Source organism: Eschrichtius robustus, chromosome 19 (assembly GCF_028021215.1).
Source record: "Eschrichtius robustus isolate mEscRob2 chromosome 19, mEscRob2.pri, whole genome shotgun sequence".
In the NCBI taxonomy this organism is placed as follows: domain Eukaryota; kingdom Metazoa; phylum Chordata; class Mammalia; order Artiodactyla; family Eschrichtiidae; genus Eschrichtius; species Eschrichtius robustus.
The window spans coordinates 61,287,015-61,309,670 of record NC_090842.1 but is presented as its reverse complement, the minus strand read 5'-3'; the positions used below and the strand labels follow the sequence as shown (position 1 = coordinate 61,309,670).

Here is a 22,656-nt window from a genome sequence, read left to right as displayed (position 1 = left end):
CCATGTCTTTCCTCTCGGTTCAACAAAACCAATTCTGGCCACTTCATCTTGTTTTTTTCCCCATCGCATGAATTCCCTTCTCAAATTCCAACGCTAGCTACAAAACCATCATCTGTCTACTGATTCCCTTCCCACTCCTCTTTGTATAAAATGAATTACAGCACCAATCCTAGTAGAGACTAAGCCCCTAATGTAAACTACACTAAAATATATATATATATGTGTGTGTCTATATATATATATTATATCTGTGTGTGTGTATATATATATATATATATATATATGTATATATATATATACACATCTGATAACACTTGTCAACATTGAGACCTTTCTTCTTAAAAGGTTATTTGGTGGGAAAAAACCAAAAACTTTATTTTAAAAAAGCAAAAAAGCAATTAAGCAATTCAAGTTTAAACTGTCTCCCTGCCCACTTAGGACCTTACTAAATTGTCTATCAATCTGAAAAAACAAAAAAAAATTTTGTATAAGAGTGGGAACTTCCCTGGTGGTCCAGGGGTTAAGAATCCGCCTTCCAATGCAGGGGACGTGGTTCCATCCCTGGTGGGGAAACTAAGATCCCACGTGCTGTGGGGCAACTAAGCCCGCGCGCCTCAACTACTGAGCCTGCGCTCTAGAGCCCACGTGCCACAACTAGAGAGAAGTCTGTGCGCCGCAACAAAAGATCCCGCATGCCACAACTAAGACCTGACTCAGCCAAATAAATAAAGTAATAATAAAAAAATAGATGTGGCAATAATGAAAGTGACCTACGTCAAAACAAAGAGTCAGGGCCTGTGCTCAAAAACAGTCTTTCTGATGCTGCTCATACACCAGAGGCGCAAATCTGTGGCCCACAGAGCAGGTGAGTCTTGCAGGCACGTCCCCTGTAGTCTCTACAGGGTGGATGGAAACAGCGTGCAAAAAGGTTGCCGGTATTAAAAAGGTTGGGACAGAGCATATTAAAAAAAATCTTTCTTTCTCATTCTCTTGAAAAATCACATCTGACATCACTAGGTCCACATTCCCTCACAGCAACAGCCAACTGGCACCAAGCACAGCTGCCCCTTTAAATGGGACAAGCGCTGGCCTAGTCTGTCCGGACTCCTCCCTTCAGGACTACATGCTTGCTTCCCTTGCTGGCAATGGTTATGGCCCGTAGCCTACAAGGCCCCAGGGCTTCTGACCCTTGACACCACCCCTCTCCTCCACATACCTTTTTGACCATGGTTGTCTCAGATGAATCAAGTTTGGCTCTCTTGGTATCAGGTCCATCTTCTACTCCTTGACTAACTTTGGCAACTTTGGTTTTCTCCCTAGAGGGTGACAAGGGGAGGGAATCGAGTTCTACCCTATGAATCATGCCATGAGAACAAAAAGAGCATCAGTGGCTCACTGAATAGGATGGTGGTTAAGAGCAAAAGCTCATACAGATCTGGCTCAAATCCCAGCCTGGCCACTGATTACCTGATGCCTCACTCACCTGCTGTGTGGGAATAATAATCCCTGAAGAATTATTAGAAGAGAAATAACAAATTGCTTAGCACACTGCCTAGCACATAGTATACTCTCAATAAACTTTGTAAATGTTCCACCTGAATCACGAAATAAAGAGCTGAACTCAATTCCTCCTCTCTGCCATGGGGAGCTCACATTAAAATAATTTGGCCTTCTTTTCTCTACTGTGACTTCTTTATCCATTTATAAGGTGCCCAAAGAACTAGATTTTCTTAAAGCCATAAAACATTAGAGATACAAGAGATTTTGAACATGTCTGTCCTTCCCCCATCTCGACTTTACAGGCAAGAAACTTGCAGACTGGACAAAGTTCAGTGACTTGCCTAAGAAGCTGAACAAAAGAAAGTAGTTCTTGACTCTTGGTAGGAGGCTTCACCTACCACACAGGGTCTCTCTTTACCTCTCATCGGCAAGGGTGGTGGTCAAAGTTACAGCCCCAAAACCAACTCTTGTAGTTTTACAGTACTGGTATCATCTGCCATCTTTCATCTAGAAGCTACAAGTTCAAAACACCGTAGGCAGGTCTCATTACGTGAGAATCACCATGGTCTGTAACCTCAATGTTCAAAATGAGAGGAGGTCTGTTTGTTCCACCAGAGCAGTCTCTAGACCTTGGAGCTTTTCCAAGGTAGACTCTGGCTGAGCGTGCCTACAGAGTTGCCCATCTAACTAGTACTCATTTTACCATCTCTCAACCTGAACACACGCAAGCCCCAGCTGGGGAACAAATGTTTACAATCCGAGCAGGTTCTCTCTGAATAGAAAGTGTGGCTTCACCACCTGAAGTCCAAACTGATCAGATACCCACGTGGTGTGTTTCGATCGCCTTAGAACTGCTTTCCTCATGCTCTAGAGGAGACCATCAATTTGGAAGGCAGGGGCCACATCTCCTATAATTCTGAGCACACAATCTATATATTTAGTAAGCTGTTAATGAATTGGTTTCCCAAAGTTCTAAGTATTATAGTTAAATACTTTCCTTAAATGGTTCATTTCCTACCAGTAAATAGGACTACATTTTGAAAAGGCTTTATGTTCTCTCCTCCTCTCCCCAGACTTACTCTACAAATTCATGCTCTCCGAGATTGGCAAACGTGTATCCGTGGTAGCCAAAAACATCTCCTGTAAAGAACTTGATGCTATTTTTGTGACAGATCTGGTCAACTTTAACTATGATATCCCTGGAGCAGCAAGTCAGACATACCTGCAGAAAGAAAGAAAGTGGCTGGATGTGAGTTGTGCAGACTGTGACTCACCGCCCTGATGTCTAAATACAGCTTAATGAACAGTCTCTCTGGGCATGGATAAAGCCAGTTTCAAACTGGTACAACAGGTTCTTTGGATGCTATGGTTAGAAGACAAAAGAAAAGTTGCAGGTTTCAGTGTGCAGAAAATGTAAATCATGAGACGGTCACTTCACCTTCTGCAACCAAAATAAAACGTGTTTAGCTATTAAGTAAAAGGCACTCGATGAATTTGTTTCCCCTAAACCATGAACATATATAAACTACACTTCACAGTTTTCAGGAAAAGGAAAAGACAGTAATATAACTTAGAGGAAGTTATTTCTAAATCATTAAACCTATTAATATCTGAATAAGCTACGGCAAGAAACAAAACCAATTTTTAAAATTTACCCGAAGGTCATGTTTAAATACAACGGCATTTTTCCCCCTTCTTTTGATTGATATATTAAGATAAAGAAAATAAACAAGTCCAGTTGAGATTATTTTTCCACAGTTTTCGATGTGAAACTTTATCTGAATTTAAGGACAAAAGAAAAGGTTACAGCCCAAGTGACCTCCCATTCAGACTTAGACAATGAGACGGTGATTCACTCAGTGGAATTATCAATGTTGCTCTGGGGCCTCTAAGTTGTGTTCCAGTAAGTTGAGGTATTAGACATGGCTAAGTTTTACTGCACAGAACACAGAACACCTTTTCGGGAGAAGCTTTGTGATCAGGGGCAAGAAGACAACTTCTAAATTGCACGTGTTTTCTTCTGAGCATAGAAAGTTGGAGAAGGATTTTCATTTGATAAACCTCTTGCTGTTGTCTGGCAGCCGGAATATTGAAATAACGCTCACAGAGCAACGTGTGTCTCTGCTGCCATTCAAAGGATGCAGTCACCCGAGGAAAAGTCAAATCTAAAAGATAAGACAGGTGCAGCTGAACATGCAATCAACTGACCGAATGGAGCCCTGCAGTCAAAACTGAGCGTTAAAACCTATGAAGACCAGTCAAACGTGACTCAAATATGAGGAAGTCACGCCTGCCCTGTGCACATGCGTTATACAAGCAACAGCCCCATGCTTCAGTTCTAACAAAGCTTCTAGTTGCTAGAAGTTCAAAGGACACCTAGAGTAAACCAAATGTGGTTACTACGGATAAAGAAATGAAGAGATGACTTATGTCCAAATGGAAAATGTTCCAATACCTGGACATACAAAAGAGAATAAAAAAAAATTTTTAAGGGACAAAATGCACAGATGATCCATCGTTCCAAGCCCACATTTGAACAGATGCACATATGAAATACAACAGTGTGAAAAACAAAACTACCAAACCCAATTTCTAACCTCTCACATAATGGGTCCTTCATTTAAAAAACAAGTAGATCATCTGTGACTATTGCACGGCTATCCAACATTTGTTAAGCTTTTCCAGGGTACAGGGAGCCATGTCTGAAAGGTCACAGACACTGAAACAGAATTTAACTTATCCTTTCACCTCTGCAAAGATTTGGCAGTGAAATCAAATGAGGCTGGATATGCCTCGTTTGGCTTAAGACTACAGTGATTTTGTCTAGTTATCCATGGCAACATGGTCAAAGTGGCTGTGTGCAAGAAAGAGACAGAGACAGACCAAGATCAGGTGTGCTCTTTTTAAAGACAAAACACAAGCTGTAGTTTGGTATTTCTAACAACAAAAAAAAGACTCTGCTACAGAAATTCACCAACTTGTTAAGTTTTCAGAAGAAAACATTTGCAATAAAATGTAATAGAAGCTCTGTGCAAAAATTCTGGAAGGAAGACAAAACACCAATGATAAAACCTGGTCTTGGGAAAAATATGCCCAAAGAAGAAACCAAAAGGCAGCAACTCACAAGCAGCTAGAGCAGATTCAACAGACTGGATCTGCCTACCAACACACTCAGCATACTAAGGCAATACACTAATAAGGCATATACACTAAGGCAATATAAGACTTCAATCTACTAGGGCAATATATTAAAAACTAAAGAATGGAACAGCTTAAAAACTTACTTGGGAAAAAGCTCAGATGTGAGATTCTAATGCTCCAGTGTACCTAGTATACATACAACTAGTGCTTTAATTTGCTGAATTCCTGAAGCAGATTTTACATTCTCTATGAAACTTACAGCATCAAACTGGGTGAAAAACGACTCAGGTTTCTTTTCTATATTCTCAGTGTCCACCTTCACATCCACCATGGGGTTGAGATTCTGTGCGCGCTCCAAAGAGGCTTCGGCCCTGTTTCGGCCAACAGACCCAGTACGGATCAGGAACTGGGCTCCGGGGTCTTCTGGAGATACCTAGGAATAATTTTTTTTTTTTAAATACTTGAATTTGGGGGGGAAAACAAATGAACTTTTCCATTTTAAAAAATAACTAAAATATCTACCATCTAATTGTAGTACTACTGTTCCTATAGGAATCTGCCCAATGCAGACTCCCTATACTCTTTCCTTCTGAGGCTTTAAAACAGACTTTTAACTTTTTTTTTTTTTTTTTAAACTGGGCAACTGATGGTTAAAGAGCACCCCCTTGTGTTTATAATGAAAATGCACTCTAAACAAAAGAAGTCCATGCTTTCTTAAGTAAATTCTTAACTGCTAACAAAATGACATAATCATCAGTGCTAAGAGCTGACCAAATCCCTACCATGTGCCCAACTCTAAGCAATCAGAGAGAGACATTAAGTAATTTAAAGGATGTAGTCCCTGCCTACAAGTGGTTTAAAATCAGACCAACACAAAAATTAGACACAATTAAGAATGTTTGAAACGAACTGTTAAATTCAATTAAAACTCAGAAAGGAGGACAGCTGAGCGGAGGTTGGAGCAGAGGGATAATTCCACCCGTAAGGCTGGACGTCAGCAGGAGAGAGCCTCAAAGACAGACAATATAATCACCTGACAGCCACCAGTAGGATTACAGATTCCACTGTTCAAAATGCATTTCTTCACACATCAGACATCTAATTTAATCATGAATCTCCATGTATGACCCCGCCACCTTCACCAAGACTGGGTTCAACAGAAGTAATCCTCCTCTCCTGCCAACTATCCACAGTATACACTCTCCCTCACTATCTTTCCTCCAAGCAAATGAGCTGGTCCTCCTCCTGTTCAAGGCCAGCCCTCTAACAGTATGCTTGACCCATCCCATCCCATCCCAGGGATCTCACCACACGCAGAGAGATAGTACATCATAGTGGTTAAAAGCCATGCTCTGGGATAATTCAGGTTGGATTCACAGCTGTGATTTGAATCCTGGCTCAACCACCTAAATGTGTGACCTTGAGTGAGTACGAGGGAATCACACGTAAAATGAGGACGTTACTAAAAGTGATGCACTACTAATCACTCCACAGGGGAGTCAGTACTACCTGTGCCCCACTCCTTGGCCTCACAGCTCCCGGCTCTCCTTCTCCCCCGCTGGACATTCCAGTTTCTGTATGGGCCCTCTTAGGTGCAGCTGTTCTCAGGATTCTACCTCGGAATCATTCATCTTTTCACTCTATATAGCTCCATAAACCAACTCCATGCCTTATAGTTTCTACCAAAATCCGCTGTTATTTCTCAAATTGCTCTTACTGGTACAGATTGCTTCCTAATCCATCTGAGTCTTATATTAAACTGCCCACCAGAAAGTTCCTCCTGGAGATCCCATGGGCCAATCATAATCCGATTCCTATGTTTGTTGTCTCTGTTGACAAACAGAGACATCTCTGACGCATCCAGTCACCAGAGCCAGAAACCTGGCCTTCCTATCCTCTGCATTTCCTTGATAGCAGCCACCAGGTGACGTGGCTAAGCGCACGGCCTCTGCCAGGAGTCGGACTGCCTGGGTCCTGGTGGTACCACTAACCGCTGTGACCTTGGGCGGGCCAATACTTCACTTCCTTTTCCTCCGTTTTCTTATGTGTAAAACAGGAATGATAATCCCTACATCTCAGAGTTATTTTGAGGCCTAAATGAGATACTACAACTACAGCTCCTAGAACAGCGTCCAGCACTTACAGTAAGTGTCAGCTGTTGTACTTCCTCCTTGCTTTCCCATATAGAATCCTACTGACTATACCACCGAAGCATCTCTCACCTCTCGGTGCTTCTCGCCATCTCTGTCCCCACTGTCATTCCGCAGACCCTTTTCATCTCTCACCTAAACTATTAAAGCAGCCTTCTAAGTAGTCTTCTGCCCCATATCTTGTGCCAACCACAGTCTACACAGTATTAGTGATCTACAGAAAGCCCAAAGCTGAAGTCACCCCTCGCCCATCTGAAACTCTTCAATGACTCCTCACCACCTAGAGAATTAAGTAAGTTTACAGCAGAGCTTACCAGCTGGCCCTTCGTGACTTGGACCTCACCTGCAATCTGCAACGTCCCCGCACCGCGGGCTTCACACTCTAAAAACACCAAACTGTTATATTCAATTTCTACCATGCTGTCTTGTGCTAATGTCCCCTGCCTAAAACACAGCTCCTCAAACCCTGAAAAAACTCTGCTTGTTTTTTAAGACTCAGCTCAGCACTCCAGGAAGTCTCTCTCAAGTCCCCATGCCACAACCTGAGTCAGGTAGCCTGCTCTGGTTTCTGGAAAAAAATTGAGGATGGGAAGCAAATCTTGTGCATTTTTCTATCACTAGTACCTAGACTACTTCAGGGTAGGCAGCAGGTGCTCTTGGATGCTTGCTGACATAAACGAAATGAAAAACTCTAAGGGGCAGGAATTATCATCTTCATTTTATAGATGAACAAGCTAAGTCTCTGTGAGGTTAATTCCCTTTCCCAGCTTCAGAAGGTGTGATCTGAGCCCAAGCCTTCATGATTCCAAAGCTTCTGCATAATGCAGCCCCATCTTCCTGGGACGTTCCTAGTCAGGGACAAAAGCACAAGCAAACTACAAAAGGCAGAACCACCAGAGAGTGTTCATGAACTATGAAATTTATGAGATGGGAGTCAGGCTGGGTAAGCTGACTGGGACCAGGTTATATGAAGCCAGTGGTTCTCAACCCTCCCTGACTTTTAGACTCACCTGGAGAACTTTTATTTTTAAATAACTCCCCAAATATTCTAAAGCACAGATGGGACTGAGAACCACTGTGTCAGGCTTTGAAAACCAGTCAGAGGAGTCAGGCCTTACAGCGGAAGGCAAGCAGAAGGCACTATCAGTCTTTAAACTGAAGAAGCAACAGTTGACTCCAACTCTGGGTGGCATTCGTCCCAGCGCTGAGGCAGTGAGGGAACCACATCACTCGCTCTCAGTGTTCTCTCATCCCCAGTCTCAGATTACCCAACCAAATGAGGAAGCTACCATCCCATTGTGGTTTCGTTTTTCCACACCAAGGGCCTCCAGGTTTTGGAACCATCCTTCCTTGGGTCTCCACTCTTACCCTCTCTACACAAGGCAAACAAATTCTTCCCCTGGATGGGGTGTTCCTGCCACTAGGGGGCACTGTGGCTGGTGGGCGGGGGGGGGGGGTGGGGTGGGGGGGGATGTCAAAGCTGGGTGGGTTCAGTTAATTATCTGGCAGCTTGCTTGCAGGGATTTTCTTTCCTTAGAAAGTTTTGAATTCAAGTCAAAAATCAGTTTGTGACTGTGATATTAAGTGAGCCAACCTATGTGTCTCTTTGTATTGCAGGAGAATTAAAACAACAAAAATTCTAGATATTATTTTCTCCTGAAACTCCAAACAAGGTGAGCTTTTAAAAATTTCATTAACATTTACTTTTGTCTACAGAGCCTATACCTCACACTGTGTGTGCTAGTTACTTAGCATGCGACAGGAACCCTGTTCATTGCCTAAAAGGAAAAAAAGACACAAATAATATCATGTGACAACACAATTTTTGAAATATTTTAACTAAAAAAATATATGATTTCTGGAATTTGCTTTTAAAAACTGTCCCAAAAAATACAGGGGAAAAGATAAATAAAAAGATCAACAAAACACTGGTATCTGTAGAAGCCAAGTAGGTGGGGTGTCAAATATTATTCTACTTCTGTATATATTTGAAATTTTCCATAAAAGAAAACCAAAACGTCATTGAGGCATGAGAATGTAGACAAAGCAGCAGTTATTTTCACTTTGGAGAAAAGACAGGTCAGAGAAAGCCTCATAGGAGTTGGGCACTATGGTTCTATTATCAATTAAATAACATTTTATCATGTAATTAACTATTGGAGGCTTATTACATGCAGGCACTACATTAAGTGGTCCATATACATTCTCTCTGATCCAACACTTCCCAAGGTAATACCTGTGAAGCATCTCCATCAAGATCTCCTGAGATACCTTTGTTTTTCTTCTGAGATACCTTTTAAATGTATATATTCCTGAGCCTTATCTCAGACTTTATAAAGTAGAATCATTAGGGGTGAAAGCTACACCAAAATGAAGCCCCGAGGCAATTCTGCATTTTAAATGAGTGATTCAGGTGATTTATGGGTACAAGTTGGAAAAGCACTCCTCTACTCCTCACAATCACCCTCCAAGGGAGATGCTAACTCCACTTTACAGACAGGCAAGACCAGCGAGGAGACGAGAGCCTCCACTGGTTGATCACGTAGGATATGGTGGAGCTGAATTCAAACCCGGTGCTGGCGCTGTCAGTCTCCAAGGGCTACAGTGCCACGGACGCCAGCCCTCCTCTTTCACAGCCCAGAAGGGGCAAGTAGGAAGGCACGAAATCTCCACGTGTTTATACTAAAGAGGGGAGATGGCGAAGGAGAGTGATAAGGCGGCAGAACATCTCACCTGCTCGTGATCCAGCATGGTCAGTCCTTTCACTCCGGCCAGGATGAGATTCTTGGCGATTTCAGCCCCGAGTCCCTTCATGCCAACAAGAAGCACCCGGGAGGCCCGCAGCCTACAAGGCAGATATTGTCAACGGATGAAAGAGGACAGTGGAAGCTCCCCGAATCATTGAAGAACAAAACAAGACAAAAACAGGGAAATGATCTTGGATTTCATTAACTGCACTTAAGCATCCAGGCCTCAAATCTTGAAAAAGAGACAGGCTCCAATCTATCCTGCTGAGAACAATTCGTTCAACAAATATTTATTGAACACCTATTATGCCAGGCCCCCCTCCAAGGTGAGGAAATACAGCAGTGAATAAACAGACACAATTCCTGCCCTCAGAGCTTGTATTTTGTAGAGACAGACAAACAAATAGAGATATGTAATATCTCAAAAAGTGAAGAAAATCAAGCATGATATGGATCAGGAATGATGGAGGATGTGACTTTAGTCAGACTGATCGTGAAGGCCTTTCCACGGAGGTGCTGAGCAAAAATCAAAATGAAATGAAGGACATACATACAGATACTTGGGAGAGGAACATTCCAGGTAGAGAAAAAAGCAAGTGCAAAAGTCCCGAAGCACAGGAGTGCTTGGCATATTCCAGGAGCAGGAAGGCAGAAAGAGCAGCTGAAGAGCAGTGAGCAAAGGGAAGAATGGGGGACTTCCCTGGCAGTCCAGTGGTTAAGACTTCACCTTCCAATGCAGGGGGTGCGGGGTTTGATCCCTGGTCAGGGAACTAAGATCCCACATGCCTCCCTGCCAAAACACCAAAACATAAAACAGAAGCAATAATGTAACAAATTCAATAAAGACTTTTAAAATGGTCCACATCAAAAAAATCTTAAAAAAGGGAAGAATGGTAGATGAGGCTTTAGACAGAGTCAGGGGCCACATCATGAAGGCTCTTACAGGCACCGTCAGGATTCTGGATTTTATTCTAAACATGACGGAAAGCCATGCGGTGGGGGCGGGGTTGCGGTTGGAAGGGGAAGAGTGTCACAGTTAAGGTGAGAGAGGATGACGGCTTGGACTAGTGTGACAGCAGAAGAGAAGGGGAGAAGGGGTACCATTTAAGCTATAACACACAAGGTGGCACGAAAGAGGGCGCATCTCGGAAGTGTTTAGCTCATTCTGAGCCTGTAGAGTGACAGAAGATGAGGCTTAAAAAAAAAAATGGTAGGGCTTCCCTGGTGGCGCAGTGGTTGGGAATCCGCCTGCCAATGCAGGGGACGCGGGTTCGAGCCCTGGTCCGAGAAGATGCCACATGCTGCGGAGCAACTAAGCCCATGCGCTGCAACTACTGAGCCTGCGCTCTAGAGCCCATGAGCCACAACTACCGGGCCCGCGCGCCACAACTACTAAAGCCTGCATGCCTAGAACCCATGCTCCTCAACAAGAGAAGCCACCGCAATGAGAAGCCCGCGCACCGCAATGAAGAGTAGCCCCCGCTCGCTGCAACTAGAGAAAGCCCGCGTGCAGCAACAAAGACCCAACGCAGCCAAAAATAAATAAATTAAATAAATAAATTAAAAAAAAAAAAAAAAAAAGGTAGTCAGAGAAGTCTGGACTTAACTCTGAGGTCAGCAGAAAGCAGTATAGGTCCACAATACCTTATTCGAAATCCCTTGAACCAGAAGTGTTTCAGAATCAGAATTTTTCATATTTGAAAAAGGAAATAAAGGGAATTCCCTTCGGGTCCAGTGGTTAGGACTCTGTGCTTTCACTGCTGAGGGCCCGGGTTCAATCCCTGGTTGGGGAACTAAGATCCCACAAGCCGCGCCGTAGGCCAAAAAAAGAAAAAAAAAAAAGGAAATAAAGAGTCTGCATCATATATCATGAAAAACCCCATCAGGATCTTAGGCAGCACCCTGTAATCAAACTCATTAATATTTTTGCAGCAAATGTATGATTATTCACACTGAAAAGCATTAGTAAGAACTAAGAATAGTCTCACCTAAATTCAAGTTCTGCTGACCAATGAGTTTGCTCCTAATTTATGAAATGAGTCCATTCTCATCAAGTACCACTACTAAGGAGAACATGCAGAAACTCTTTTCCAAAAATGGTTCTAATAATTATGGACACTTGCATGTCATCAGGCTAGAAGTCTTTAATGAGAATGATGGCTGGTAAAATCGAGTCCTGCACTGATCCTTTTTTTTTTTTTTTTTTTAATTTTTGACTGCATTGGGCCTTCATTGCTGCACGCGGGCTTTCTCTAGTTGCGGTGAGCAGGGGTTACTCTTCGTTGTGGTGCGTGGGCTTCTCATTGCGGTGGCTTCTCTTGTTCCTGCACTGATTCTTGATGCTAGCAGATTTGGGATTTCCTTCAGTGATATGACCAAAGGGTAAAATAGCGGGGGGTGGGGGGGAGGGAGAGAACATTGACACAGGCATATGTCTGGGGCTCAGCTTCTCCATTATTGCTTTTTTCTACACGGCCCTTCCACTGCCAACCATAGCCTAGCTGACAGGAGCCTTTCAAGTGACAATTCCACTTCACCAGAATAATTGGGCAGAGGGCTTACGGCATACAAGCAAGGTAAATAAAAGATGCTAGCAATGAGCAGGTCTCTTATCACAGATTGATAGCATTACACCAGCAGAGGGGAGGAGGAAGGAAGCCACGCAGCCTTCCAGAGTCGCTCCAATCCCTTGAGAATCAGCACATATAATAAATAAGCAATGTTTCCAAAGACAACATCGTGCACATACCAAACCTGTGGCATTAGAAAGGCTGAGCAGCCGTGCATTTAGCTGTACCTTCCAGGTCTCTGCTCTCACTGTTTGCCTGTGAGCCCTCCCTTCACCTGGTCCTAACACTGCTGCGCCTGGAACTCCAGGTTCCACGGTCCCTCTCAGTCTGAGTGACAGTCTTTTCCTGTTTGGCTGCTGTATCTACCTCAAGGATACAGCTAGACCGGCCCCACTCACTTCTGGGAAATCTGTACCCTCAAACGTTACCAATGGCCCCCTCATCTCCAAACCGACTAACTTCTCCTCGGGCTCTGTTTTCCTTGCTGCTCCTTCAGCAACGGGCATGGCCCATCACTAATGCCCTCCAGGTGTGAAGACTTGGGCTTGACTTCTGGCTCTGCCACTTCCTAACTGGGTGACCCGGGCAAACTGCACGACCTCTCTGACCTTCAGTCTATTCATCTGTAAAATGGAGATACCAATTCTGACTTCATGATTTAATCTCCTCGACGACCTGGTCAAACATGTATGCAAAACCACCTGGCATCCTCCCCATCACAGAACCGGTGCTCCATAAAAGTTACTTGAGGGGCTTCCCTGGTGGCGCAGTGGTTGAGAATCTGCCTGCCAATGCAGGGGACGTGGGTTCGAGCCCTGGTCCGGGAAGATCCCACATGCCGCGGAGCAACTTGGCCTGTGAGCCACAATTACTGAGCCTCCGCATCTGGAGCCTGTGCTCCGCAACGAGAGGCCGCGATAGTGAGAGGCCCGCGCAACGCGATGAAGAGTGGCCCCCACTCGCCACAACTAGAGAAAGCCCTCACACAGAAACGAAGACCCAACACAGCCAGAAATAAATAAATAATTAATTAATTTAAACAACAGACAAACAAAAAAAAAAAAAACCTCAAATGTGTATGCGTGTGTGTCTTTAAAAAAAAAAAAAGAATCAGTGCAGGAACAAGAGAAGCTATTTATTCATTCATTCATTCATTCAGTCATTCATTTATTTTTAGCTGCGTTGGGTCTTCGCTGCTGTGCACAGGCTTTCTCTAGTTGCAGCGAGCGGGGGCTACTCTTCATTGCGGTGCGCAGGCTTCTCACTGTGGTGGCTTCTCTTGTTGCGGAGCACGGGCTCTAGGCTTCAGTAGTTGTGGCACGCAGGCTCAGCAGTTGTGGTGCACGGGCTCAGTAGTTGTGGCTCGTGGGCTCTAGAGCGCAGGCTCAGTAGTTGTGGCGCACGGGCTTAGTGGCTCCGCGGCATGTGGGATCTTCCCGGACCTGGGCTCGAACCCCATGTCCCCTGCATTGGCAGGCAGATTCTTAACCCCTGCACCACCAGGGAAGCCCCTCAAGTAACATTTATGGAGCACCTGTTCTATGATGGGGAGGATGCCAGGTGGTTTTGCATACATGTTTGCCAGCTGCAAACTTTAAATCAGACTTTAAACCCTGCAGACTTTAAAACACAACGTTCCACACACCTGAAACGCACCCTGTCTTCCTCTCTCTGCCTAGTCAAGCCTTTCCTCCAGACTTCAAACCCCAACTCGAATGCCATTTCCTCAAAGTCCTTATCACGGCAGACTCAGGCGAGTACCCTCTAAACTCTTCAAGCAACTGCTCCACATAAATGCCTCTGACATAAATCACATGCAGCCCATGGCCTCTCTAGGATCCCTCCATCCTAGAGAGCTCCATAAACTCTGACTTGCTCGGGAGGGTTTTGGGGTTCTGTTTGTTTGTTTGTTTTGTTTTGTTTTTGTGGCCATGCCTCGTAGCATGCCAGATCTTAGTTCCCCGACCAGGTATCAAACCCATGCCCCCTGCAGTGGAAGCTTGGAGGCTTAACCACCGGACCGCCAGGGAAGTCCCTTGGGAGGTTTTTTAATTCAACTGCCAACAAACACTGAATATCATGTTTATGTTTTTAATCCTTAACCATTCTAGGGGCCCTGAGATTACTGCTTATTTATGGCTCAATTACATGAAAAGCACTTAAAATAGTACCTGGCACATAGTCAGCACTGAAGGATGTTGGCTATCATTACTCAGACTCTAATGCAGCAATTCCCTTCTTGGAATCAATCCTACAGAAATACTCACGTGGGCACAAAAATCACGTACAATGCTATTCACAGCAGCGTCGTCCACCACTTCCCTCCATCTTCACAGCCACACAGCCCTACTCTGAGCCACCATTTCTCACCTATAAAACCACAAGAGCCTGACACCTGGCTTCCCTGCTTCCATTCCTGCCCCCCAACAATCCACTGTCCCCATCTCAGGTAGAGAGCTTCTAAACCTGACCACGCCACTCTCCTGCTCAGACCTTTCAATGGTTCCCATGCAAGCTCCTTACGAACAGTCCTGTATACCACTCCTGCCTGTCTCATCCTACTCTCGCCCCTGGTAACTTGCCTACAGCTGGGCTGGCCTTCCTTGATCCCAGAAAGTGCCACATTTGCTCCCACCGTAGGACTCTAGCATTAGCTGTTCTCTCTGCTTCTTCCCCTAACTCTTCACATGACCCATTCTTTAGGTCTCAGCTCAACTGCCCCTCCTTAAAAACAGTCCACACTGGCCACCTAATCCAAATAGGTCTACATCTTTTCTATCTGGAATTTTGCTACTTGTTTATGTGTTCATTGCTCGTTCCTCCATTATAATGTCAGTAAGCTCCAGAAACCATGGTATCTCTAGCATCTGTGACTGTGCTCGGGACTTACCACACTGTTACTCCAATTGCTATTGAATTAATAGATACACCAGGACTTCCCTGGTGGTGCAGTGGTTAAGAATCCGCCTGCCAATGCAGGGGACACGGGTTTGAGACCTGGTCTGGGAAGATCCAACGTGCCGTGGAGCCACTAAGCCCAGGCGCCACAACTACTGAGCCTGTGTTCTAGAGCCCGTGAGCCGCAACTACTGAGCCCATGCGCCGCAACTACTGAGCCTGTGCACCTAGAGCCCATGCTCCGCAACAAGAGAAGCCACTGCGATGAGCAGCCCGTGCTGCAACGAAGAGTAGCCCCCGCTCGCCGCAACTAGAGAAAGCCCACACACAGCAATGAAGACCCAACGCAGCCACAAATAAATAAATAAATACAATTTATTTTAAAAAAAATACACCATGGGGCTTCCCTGGTGGCGTAGTGGTGGTTGAGTCTGCCTGCCAATGCAGGGGACACGGGTTCGAGCCCTGGTCTGGGCAGATCCCACATGCCGCGGAGCAACTGGGCCCGTGTGCCACAACTACTGAGCCTGCGCGTCTGGAGCCTGTGCTCCGCAGCAAGAGAGGCAGTGATAGTGAGAGGCCCGCGCACCGCGATGAAGAGCGGCCCCCGCTTGCCGCAACTGGAGAAAGCCCTCGCGCAGAAACGAAGGCCCAACACACCCAAAAATAAATAAATAGATAAATAAATGTATTAAAAAGTTACACTGTGACATACTGGCTATAGAGTCTATTGGCAACAACAGTGACAGTAATTACCAACCACGGAGGGCTAAGTTCCAGGCACTGAGCTAGGTACAGTACATACAGCGCCTCACTGAAACCTTGATTATGGTGCCTCACCGTTTTCCTCTCAGAAAAAAAGCACACATCCTAAATGTTGCACACAATTTCTCTCCCTAAAAGGCCAAGTGGCTCCACAGGCCCCCAAGTAGGCCATCACGTTTCCATAGGAAAGGATCCACGTCTGCCTTGAGAAAGGAAAAAAACTGAGGTTCAGAAAAGGTGTCTAAGCTCTCACAGCTAATGGGTGCCCAGAGCTGGGATCCCAAATTCAATTCTAACCAGGATCTGCGATTTTTTTTTTCCCCTCTCTCAACGTCTCCCCCATGCTGCCTTGCATTTAGTAGGTTCTAAATAAATACTTGCTGATTTACTCTCCTCTCTACTTCTGCTGCCATGGGAATACCTTTTCAATTTCTGGGAAGGAACCAGTCTTTACACCACAATCTGAATTCACAATACATACTGTAAGGTAAGTCAAGCCAATGAATTCCACTCATGATTAAAAATTCTGAAGACGACCAAATTCATATTCCAACCACATTGAGAGTCTAATGTGTGAGACTGAGTCATGCAGAAATCCTGTATAAGATGATTTCGAGTAGGGCGAGCACAACGTCCCCGAGGCCAGAGAGAGCTTTAGCATATTTGAGGAACAAAAAGATACAAGCAGCTTGAATGGAGTGAGCCAGGGAGATGCAGGCAAGGTCGGACAAGGCAGGGCAGGAAAGGCAACGGATTTTAAAAGATCTGAGTATACAGGAAATCACTGGAAAGCTTTAAGCAGGACTGCTGTGATCTGTTTTTTAAATTTAAATCAGTTTGGCTGCTGTGTGGAGGATGGATTATAAAGAGTCACACGTGGAACAGGGGAGACCAGGGAGGAACTGTTGAGGTGATCTGAGATGATGGGTGTAGCTTGGACTAAGAAAGGAGAATGAGACAGAGCTTGAAGCAGAGCCTAGAGGAATTCCCAATAGACTGGATGTGGACAGAAAGGACAGAGGCTCCTAGGTTTCTGGTCACTGTGACCAGAAAAATGATGGGGCCACTTGGAAGATCTGACCATTTTCTCCTTCTAAAAATACTCTCTTCTTCACTTAACTAACAGTACAGTACTTTTCACTTAAATCTACTATCCTGCTCCATCCAACTGCCCATTCATTTTACTTACTTAAATGTCCTGTCAGAATCCAAGACAGAACTTAAGACTTCCTCACCTCGACCTGCTTGGGCAAATCTGCTCCTCCTACAGTCTTCCTTGTCCTTTTGGAGTTTCCACTCACCCCACTGACGCCTACTTTATCTCATTTATCTCAACCTATTTCCTATTTAGTTTCCCTTATTTTGTGGCTGGTGATTTATACTTGTCAAATAATGTTAGCTATAACTTACTGAATGCTTTCTGTGCGTAGACTCTATGCATGCATAATCTCATTTCTTTCTCAATAATCTTATGATGTAGATTCTGTTATTCCCATTTGATAAGTGAGAAAACTGAAGCACAGAGAAGTTAAGAAATGTATCCAAGGTTAGATAACTATGAAGTTCTGGAGCTGAGATTCAAACTATTAACCACTAAAAAATTGATCCTTATATGAAACAACCAGGATTGGCCTCCAGTACATGCTCAGCCACTTTCATGGCAAGTAGGTGCCTATGGAACCAACTGAAGCACTGTCTGAACAGCAGCAGTGTAGGGTAATGAGTGCTTGAAAACAGGGAAGTTTTTGGAGCCCCTTTCCTGTAAAGTCAAAACTTCAGTTGAGTCCTTAAAGATTTAGTCACACTCACCCCTCCTTTTTTGCAGATGTGGAACATAAGGCCAAGAAACTGCTGTGACTCACCCAGGGTCAGAGAGCTAGTTAGCAGAGCTGGGAACTGAACCCAGGTTTCTGGACTTCCTAGGTCTTTGCAGTGTACAATCATTTCATCCACTCAACAAATACCTGAATGTCTACATACTTGCAGGCACTGGGAATTTAATAGAGACCAGTCAAACCCCACATCTTAATTACTGGACATTTATAAAGTGCTTGTCCTCATGGAGCTTATCCTCTACTTCTCTCTTCTCAGTCACCCTCCTTCCTCACTCTTAGATAGGGGATAAATGACCGCTGAGTGGAAGGAGAAAAATTAGACATGGCTTTGTCGTGAAAGTCGGTGCAAAAACTGCTGAAGCACGCAGTCTGAGAACATACAGGGCTGCCAGCTTCAACACTCTCCTTTATGTTCATTTGATTGAAAGAATGAGCCTCCCATTGTGGCAAATGAGCTATTGTGGAAATAGCAGTGAACCTGAAGTTAGTGGCTTAGATTCAAGTCCTCCTTCTTCTATGTACTTGGTGTGTGACCTTGGGACAGGTGGCTCCCTTCCCTGAACCTCATCCACAAAATGGGCTCGGCGCCACAGCAAGAGATGCAAACTCACGTGCTTACAGGGGCCAGGCAATTCTATCAATGAGTGAAGCAGAGCTGCGGGAGACAACGGCCAAGTAGAGAGCCCAGGCTCTGTGTAAAAGAGCCTCAGGACTTCCCTGGCGGTCCAGTGGTTAAGACTCTGCGTTTCCAGTGCAGGTGACGCAGGTTCGATCCCTGGTTGGGGAACTAAGATCCCGCATCCTCGCGGTGCGGCCAAAAAAAAGAGGCAGCCTCTGCTTAGCTCCAACCAATGTGGAGATGTCTGACCTTACTATTTTTCAAAAGACAGAAATCAGAAACTGTGAAATCTCCATATGTGGGGAGGGTGGGGGTTGGTTGGGAGGGAGACAGACACATCTTCCCAACTTCTCATTATAAAAAATTTCAAACATACAGAAAAATAGAAAGAACAGTTAACTTTTTGCCCTACTGGCTTTACCCATATGCCGACATCACAGCACCTCACACCTTTAGCACGCAGCTCCAAAAATATGACATTCTCCTTCATAACCACACTATTAGCACATCTAGAAAATAATTCCCAAATATCATCTAACAGGACTGAATACTCAAATTTCCCCTATTGCCTAAAAGATGTTTTTTAGGGAAGTTTTCTTTCTGAACCAGGATCCAGTCAGGGTTACACCTTGCACTTGGCTCCACCCTTTACTCTCTTAATCTAGAACAGTCCCTTTGCTTGTTTTTTCCATGACATTGACTTCTGGAAGAGAACCAGAGCAGTCGTCTTGTAAAACATCCCACATTCTGGACATCTCATCATTACCTCAATGGTGTCCTTTAATTTGTTCCTCTGTTCTGTGAAAACATGATATCTGGGAGGAAAACATCGAAGATGATGCACTGAGGTTCTTATTTCATTACATCAGAAGACACATTATTAAATATTTCTAAGTGAAGTCGATTTTATTCCTTCTGATGCTCAAACTGTCCCAAATTTGGCCAATTCTCTAGATTTTTAAATGCTGGCATCTAATTTCAAAAAAATTAAAACACTGTATGAGAGATACACACCAGTTTTTAACCTCCAGACTGTATGAGTTCCCTTGAAGACCCTTTTTATTATTATTTGTCTCCCTTCCAATTCTCTGACAACCTTGGTCCAACATTATAGAGTCAGAGGCAAAACTGTAGCCAGAATGCAGTCTGTTGATTCCCAGGCTGCTTTCTATTTCACAAGGAACCCCAGTCCCCAAAGTTCTCCTATCCCACCTGGAGTTCCCCTAGAGACAAGTCAATTTGCTTTGTGGAGCCTCCTTCCTTTCTGTACAGAGGAGGAAATCACTGCCTTTCCTTCTCCAAAGAGCTGCTATGAGACTCAGCTGAAAAAGGGACAACAGAGCGCTTTAATCAACTCTGTAAGACTGTATACAAATCTATAGATTCCAAATTATAGCTAACCCCTTCCTACCCTCCCAGGACCCTCAGCCAATCCTTTTTAGGTTCTCCGCTGAGTTCTAGACATCTTCACTTCCTCAGAATAACTCCCACCTCCCAAGAATTCCATACCCCGACTTTGACTTGCCCCTTGGGTCACCTCTCCCTCAGGAGCCCTCCATCCATTCTTTAATGCTCCTCAGATAAATCATTCATTCCTACCCCTCTGACAGCTCCCTCACTAATTCCAGTTTAATCCTCACCAACTTACCCTACCTCAAACAAAACCACCTGCTGCCCCCGACGCCTGGGATCAACCCTTCTAGTACACTTAGGATACCCTTCTCAACCCTTCAGGAACCCCTAACATTCCTTCAAACGGCAGTTCCTAGACTCATTCGACACTATGTCTTCAGGCCCATTCTCATCATTTAATCCCCAATCTTCTATTCCATTCAGGTGCCTTCAACCCTCAGACCAGTGCTTGCTAATGCCTCCTAATGCGCCCTCCTCCCCAGTCACAGAAGGCTCCATACACCTGAAATGAGCCTGAAGTAACCCCCACCTCACCCCACCCACCACACACGCTCTCTCACCAAAAAGTTCTAGAAGCTCCCGCCCCTCAAACCTCTTGACCTGCCTGCCTCCCCAACCCTTCGATCAATTAATTCTGCCGTCTGTACTCACGCACATCACATAACCACCCCCCATCACCCAGACCTCATCACTGAACTCAACCACTCACATATTTCTACTTACATGTATAGTAAACAGCTAAAACGTTAAGTCCAAAAGAGAACTGCTGATTCTTCCCCCACCTCAGTCAGTAAAGTCACTTCCATCTTTCCAATTGCTTCGGCCAAAAACCTTGGAGGCAACCTTGAGTTCTGCCTCTCCCACTCCACACATTTAATCCTTCAGCAAAGCCTGTCCCCTCTATCTTCAAATTATATCCAGAATCTACATCTGACCCCTTCCCTAGAGTTCCAAGCCACCATTACTTGCATCTCAAGGAGATTACCGCAGCAGCCTCCTAAGCGGAATCCTTATTTCCACTTCTGCCCACTTCCACCTGTTCTCCACGCAGCAAGAGCGATCCTTTTCAAACACAACGCAGATCGTGTTACTCCTCTGCTCAAAACTCTCCAACAGGTTTCCCAGCACACTTAGAATTCAAAAGCTACCTCCTGGGACTTCCCTGGTGGCGCAGTGGTTAAGAATCCACCTGCCAATGCAGGGGACACGGGTTCGAGCCCTGGTCCGGGAAGATCCCACGTGCCGTGGAGAAACTAAGCCCGCGCACCACAACTACTGAGCCCACGTGCCACAACTACTGAAACCTACACACCTAGAGCCTGTGCTCCGCAACAAGAGAAGCCACTGCAATGAGAATCCCACGCACCGCAATCAACAGTAGCCCCCGCTCGCCGCAACTAGAGAAGAGCCCGCGCGCAGCTAGGAAGACCCAACGCAGCCAAAAATAAATCAATTAATTAATTTAAAACAGAAAAAAAAAAAAAGCTACCCCTCATTTGGTTCCAGCCACCCTGTTGCTCTCATTTGCCAAGCATGCTCTGTCTGGCCTCTAGGATTTTACACTTGTCCCCGATGCTAGAAAGGTCTTCCCAGATGGCCACACGGCTTTTCCTTTCATACAGGTCCGAGGCTCAATGTTACCTCTTCAGAGGCCTCCCCTGGCCACCCTATCAAAATAGCTCTCCCACCTCACCATCCTTTATTGATCCTCTTTCCCTGCTTTATTTCTTCTCCCTAGCACTTGCATTGCCTAATATGTTATTATTTCTTTATGTGTATTGCCTCCCCCACCGGAACGTAAGCTCCAAGTGGGCAAGGAGTCTGCCTAGTTCATTAATACCCGCTCAGCGCCGGTGGCAGGTGCTCAATAAGTATCTGCTCATATCGACCACCTCTTTCAAAGACCTCATCCCCTCCTAAAATTACTCCCCCATGCCCAAGGTATCCCCAATCCTGTCCTCTCGGGACACACCCCCAGATCTAGACACAAGCAATCTCTTCGGGTACCTCCAGCCCCGCCAGACTCTCCGAGCCTCTCAGGAACCTCACTTGAAATTACTTGCTCCAAAACTCCTCGAAAAAAACCCTCACTCTTTCAGACTGGCCCACCCCTTAGAGGCCACAAGAATGAATGTAAGCTCGCATCTGTTGGGCTCGCCAGTCTCTCCAGCATCCAGCAGAGAACAGGTTTCCACTACCTATGAATGAATGAACTATGCCCCCCCACTTTCATCGTTTCCATGCATTCCTGGCCCCCCCTTTTCCCTAAGTCCCCAACCCCGATCCAAACGCCACCATCGCTCCCTTCGGGCGTCGAGTTCCTGAGTCTGCATCCTCCGGATCTCTCAGAACTCCCCCAGCTCCCCTTCTAGAGGTCGCCAATTCCTCGGAACGGCCCTCCCACCACCTAGGACGTTCCCTCTTCCCATACCTTCCGAGGAAACATCCCAAATCAACCCCTCCAGTCCTCTCATGAAGGCGACCACGGCCGGGTACACGATTCCCGCCTCCTCTCTTCAAATTAAACCCTCCGGCTCCCCAACGCCTCAGGCCAGACCACCCTCCAAACCCTCAGTCCCACAAGCCGCACCGGCCCTGACCGTTTCTGGGCCTCCAATCCCCAGAGACGGATCTGCCGGTCATACTGAGCCGCCTCCTCCTCGCTGATACCGCCGCCCGCCTCCTCCTTCTCCACCATGGCGCCGGCTCTCGCCGCCGGAGCTCTGGTCCTGCTCACGGCAACCGCCCGCCGGCCCCACAAGCCGCCAACCGCCGCGGGCCGCGCGCCCAGGCCGCATCTGCGCCTGCGCCAGGGATCGCGCCTGCGCAGTACCTTCTCCAAGCCCCGCCCGCTCCTGGATCCTGGAACCACGTGGACCTCCTTAGCCTCCGAGGTGGGCGGGCATCAGCCAGTCACGTGATGGAGTCTCCTGCCAATCCTGGCCAAAAATCCGCGCGGCTTCTGGCCCCACAAGGATACCCAAGTGGTCGTTTATGAGGCCTTCAATTCAGTAAGTA

The 22,656-nt window shown here is 45.7% G+C and overlaps 1 protein-coding gene across 2 annotated transcripts in view; it reads right to left on the bottom strand.

Moving 5' to 3' along the window:
* Positions 1 to 22,440, bottom strand: part of SAE1 (SUMO1 activating enzyme subunit 1) — a 69,697-nt gene extending 47,257 nt beyond the window's left edge. Inside the window, exons 1-5 of one of the 2 annotated variants that reach the window (XM_068528045.1) lie at positions 22,239 to 22,440; positions 9,525 to 9,636; positions 4,901 to 5,074; positions 2,580 to 2,722; positions 1,217 to 1,316 (exon numbers count right to left, since the gene is read on the bottom strand). In XM_068528045.1, the coding sequence (XP_068384146.1) occupies positions 1,217 to 1,316; positions 2,580 to 2,722; positions 4,901 to 5,074; positions 9,525 to 9,636; positions 22,239 to 22,336 (627 nt within the window). In that variant the 5' untranslated portion in view covers positions 22,337 to 22,440. The remainder of the gene's footprint in view (positions 1 to 1,216; positions 1,317 to 2,579; positions 2,723 to 4,900; positions 5,075 to 9,524; positions 9,637 to 22,238) is intronic. The other variant, XM_068528044.1, reaches the window with a different exon arrangement.
* Positions 22,441 to 22,656: the final 216 nt, after the last annotated feature.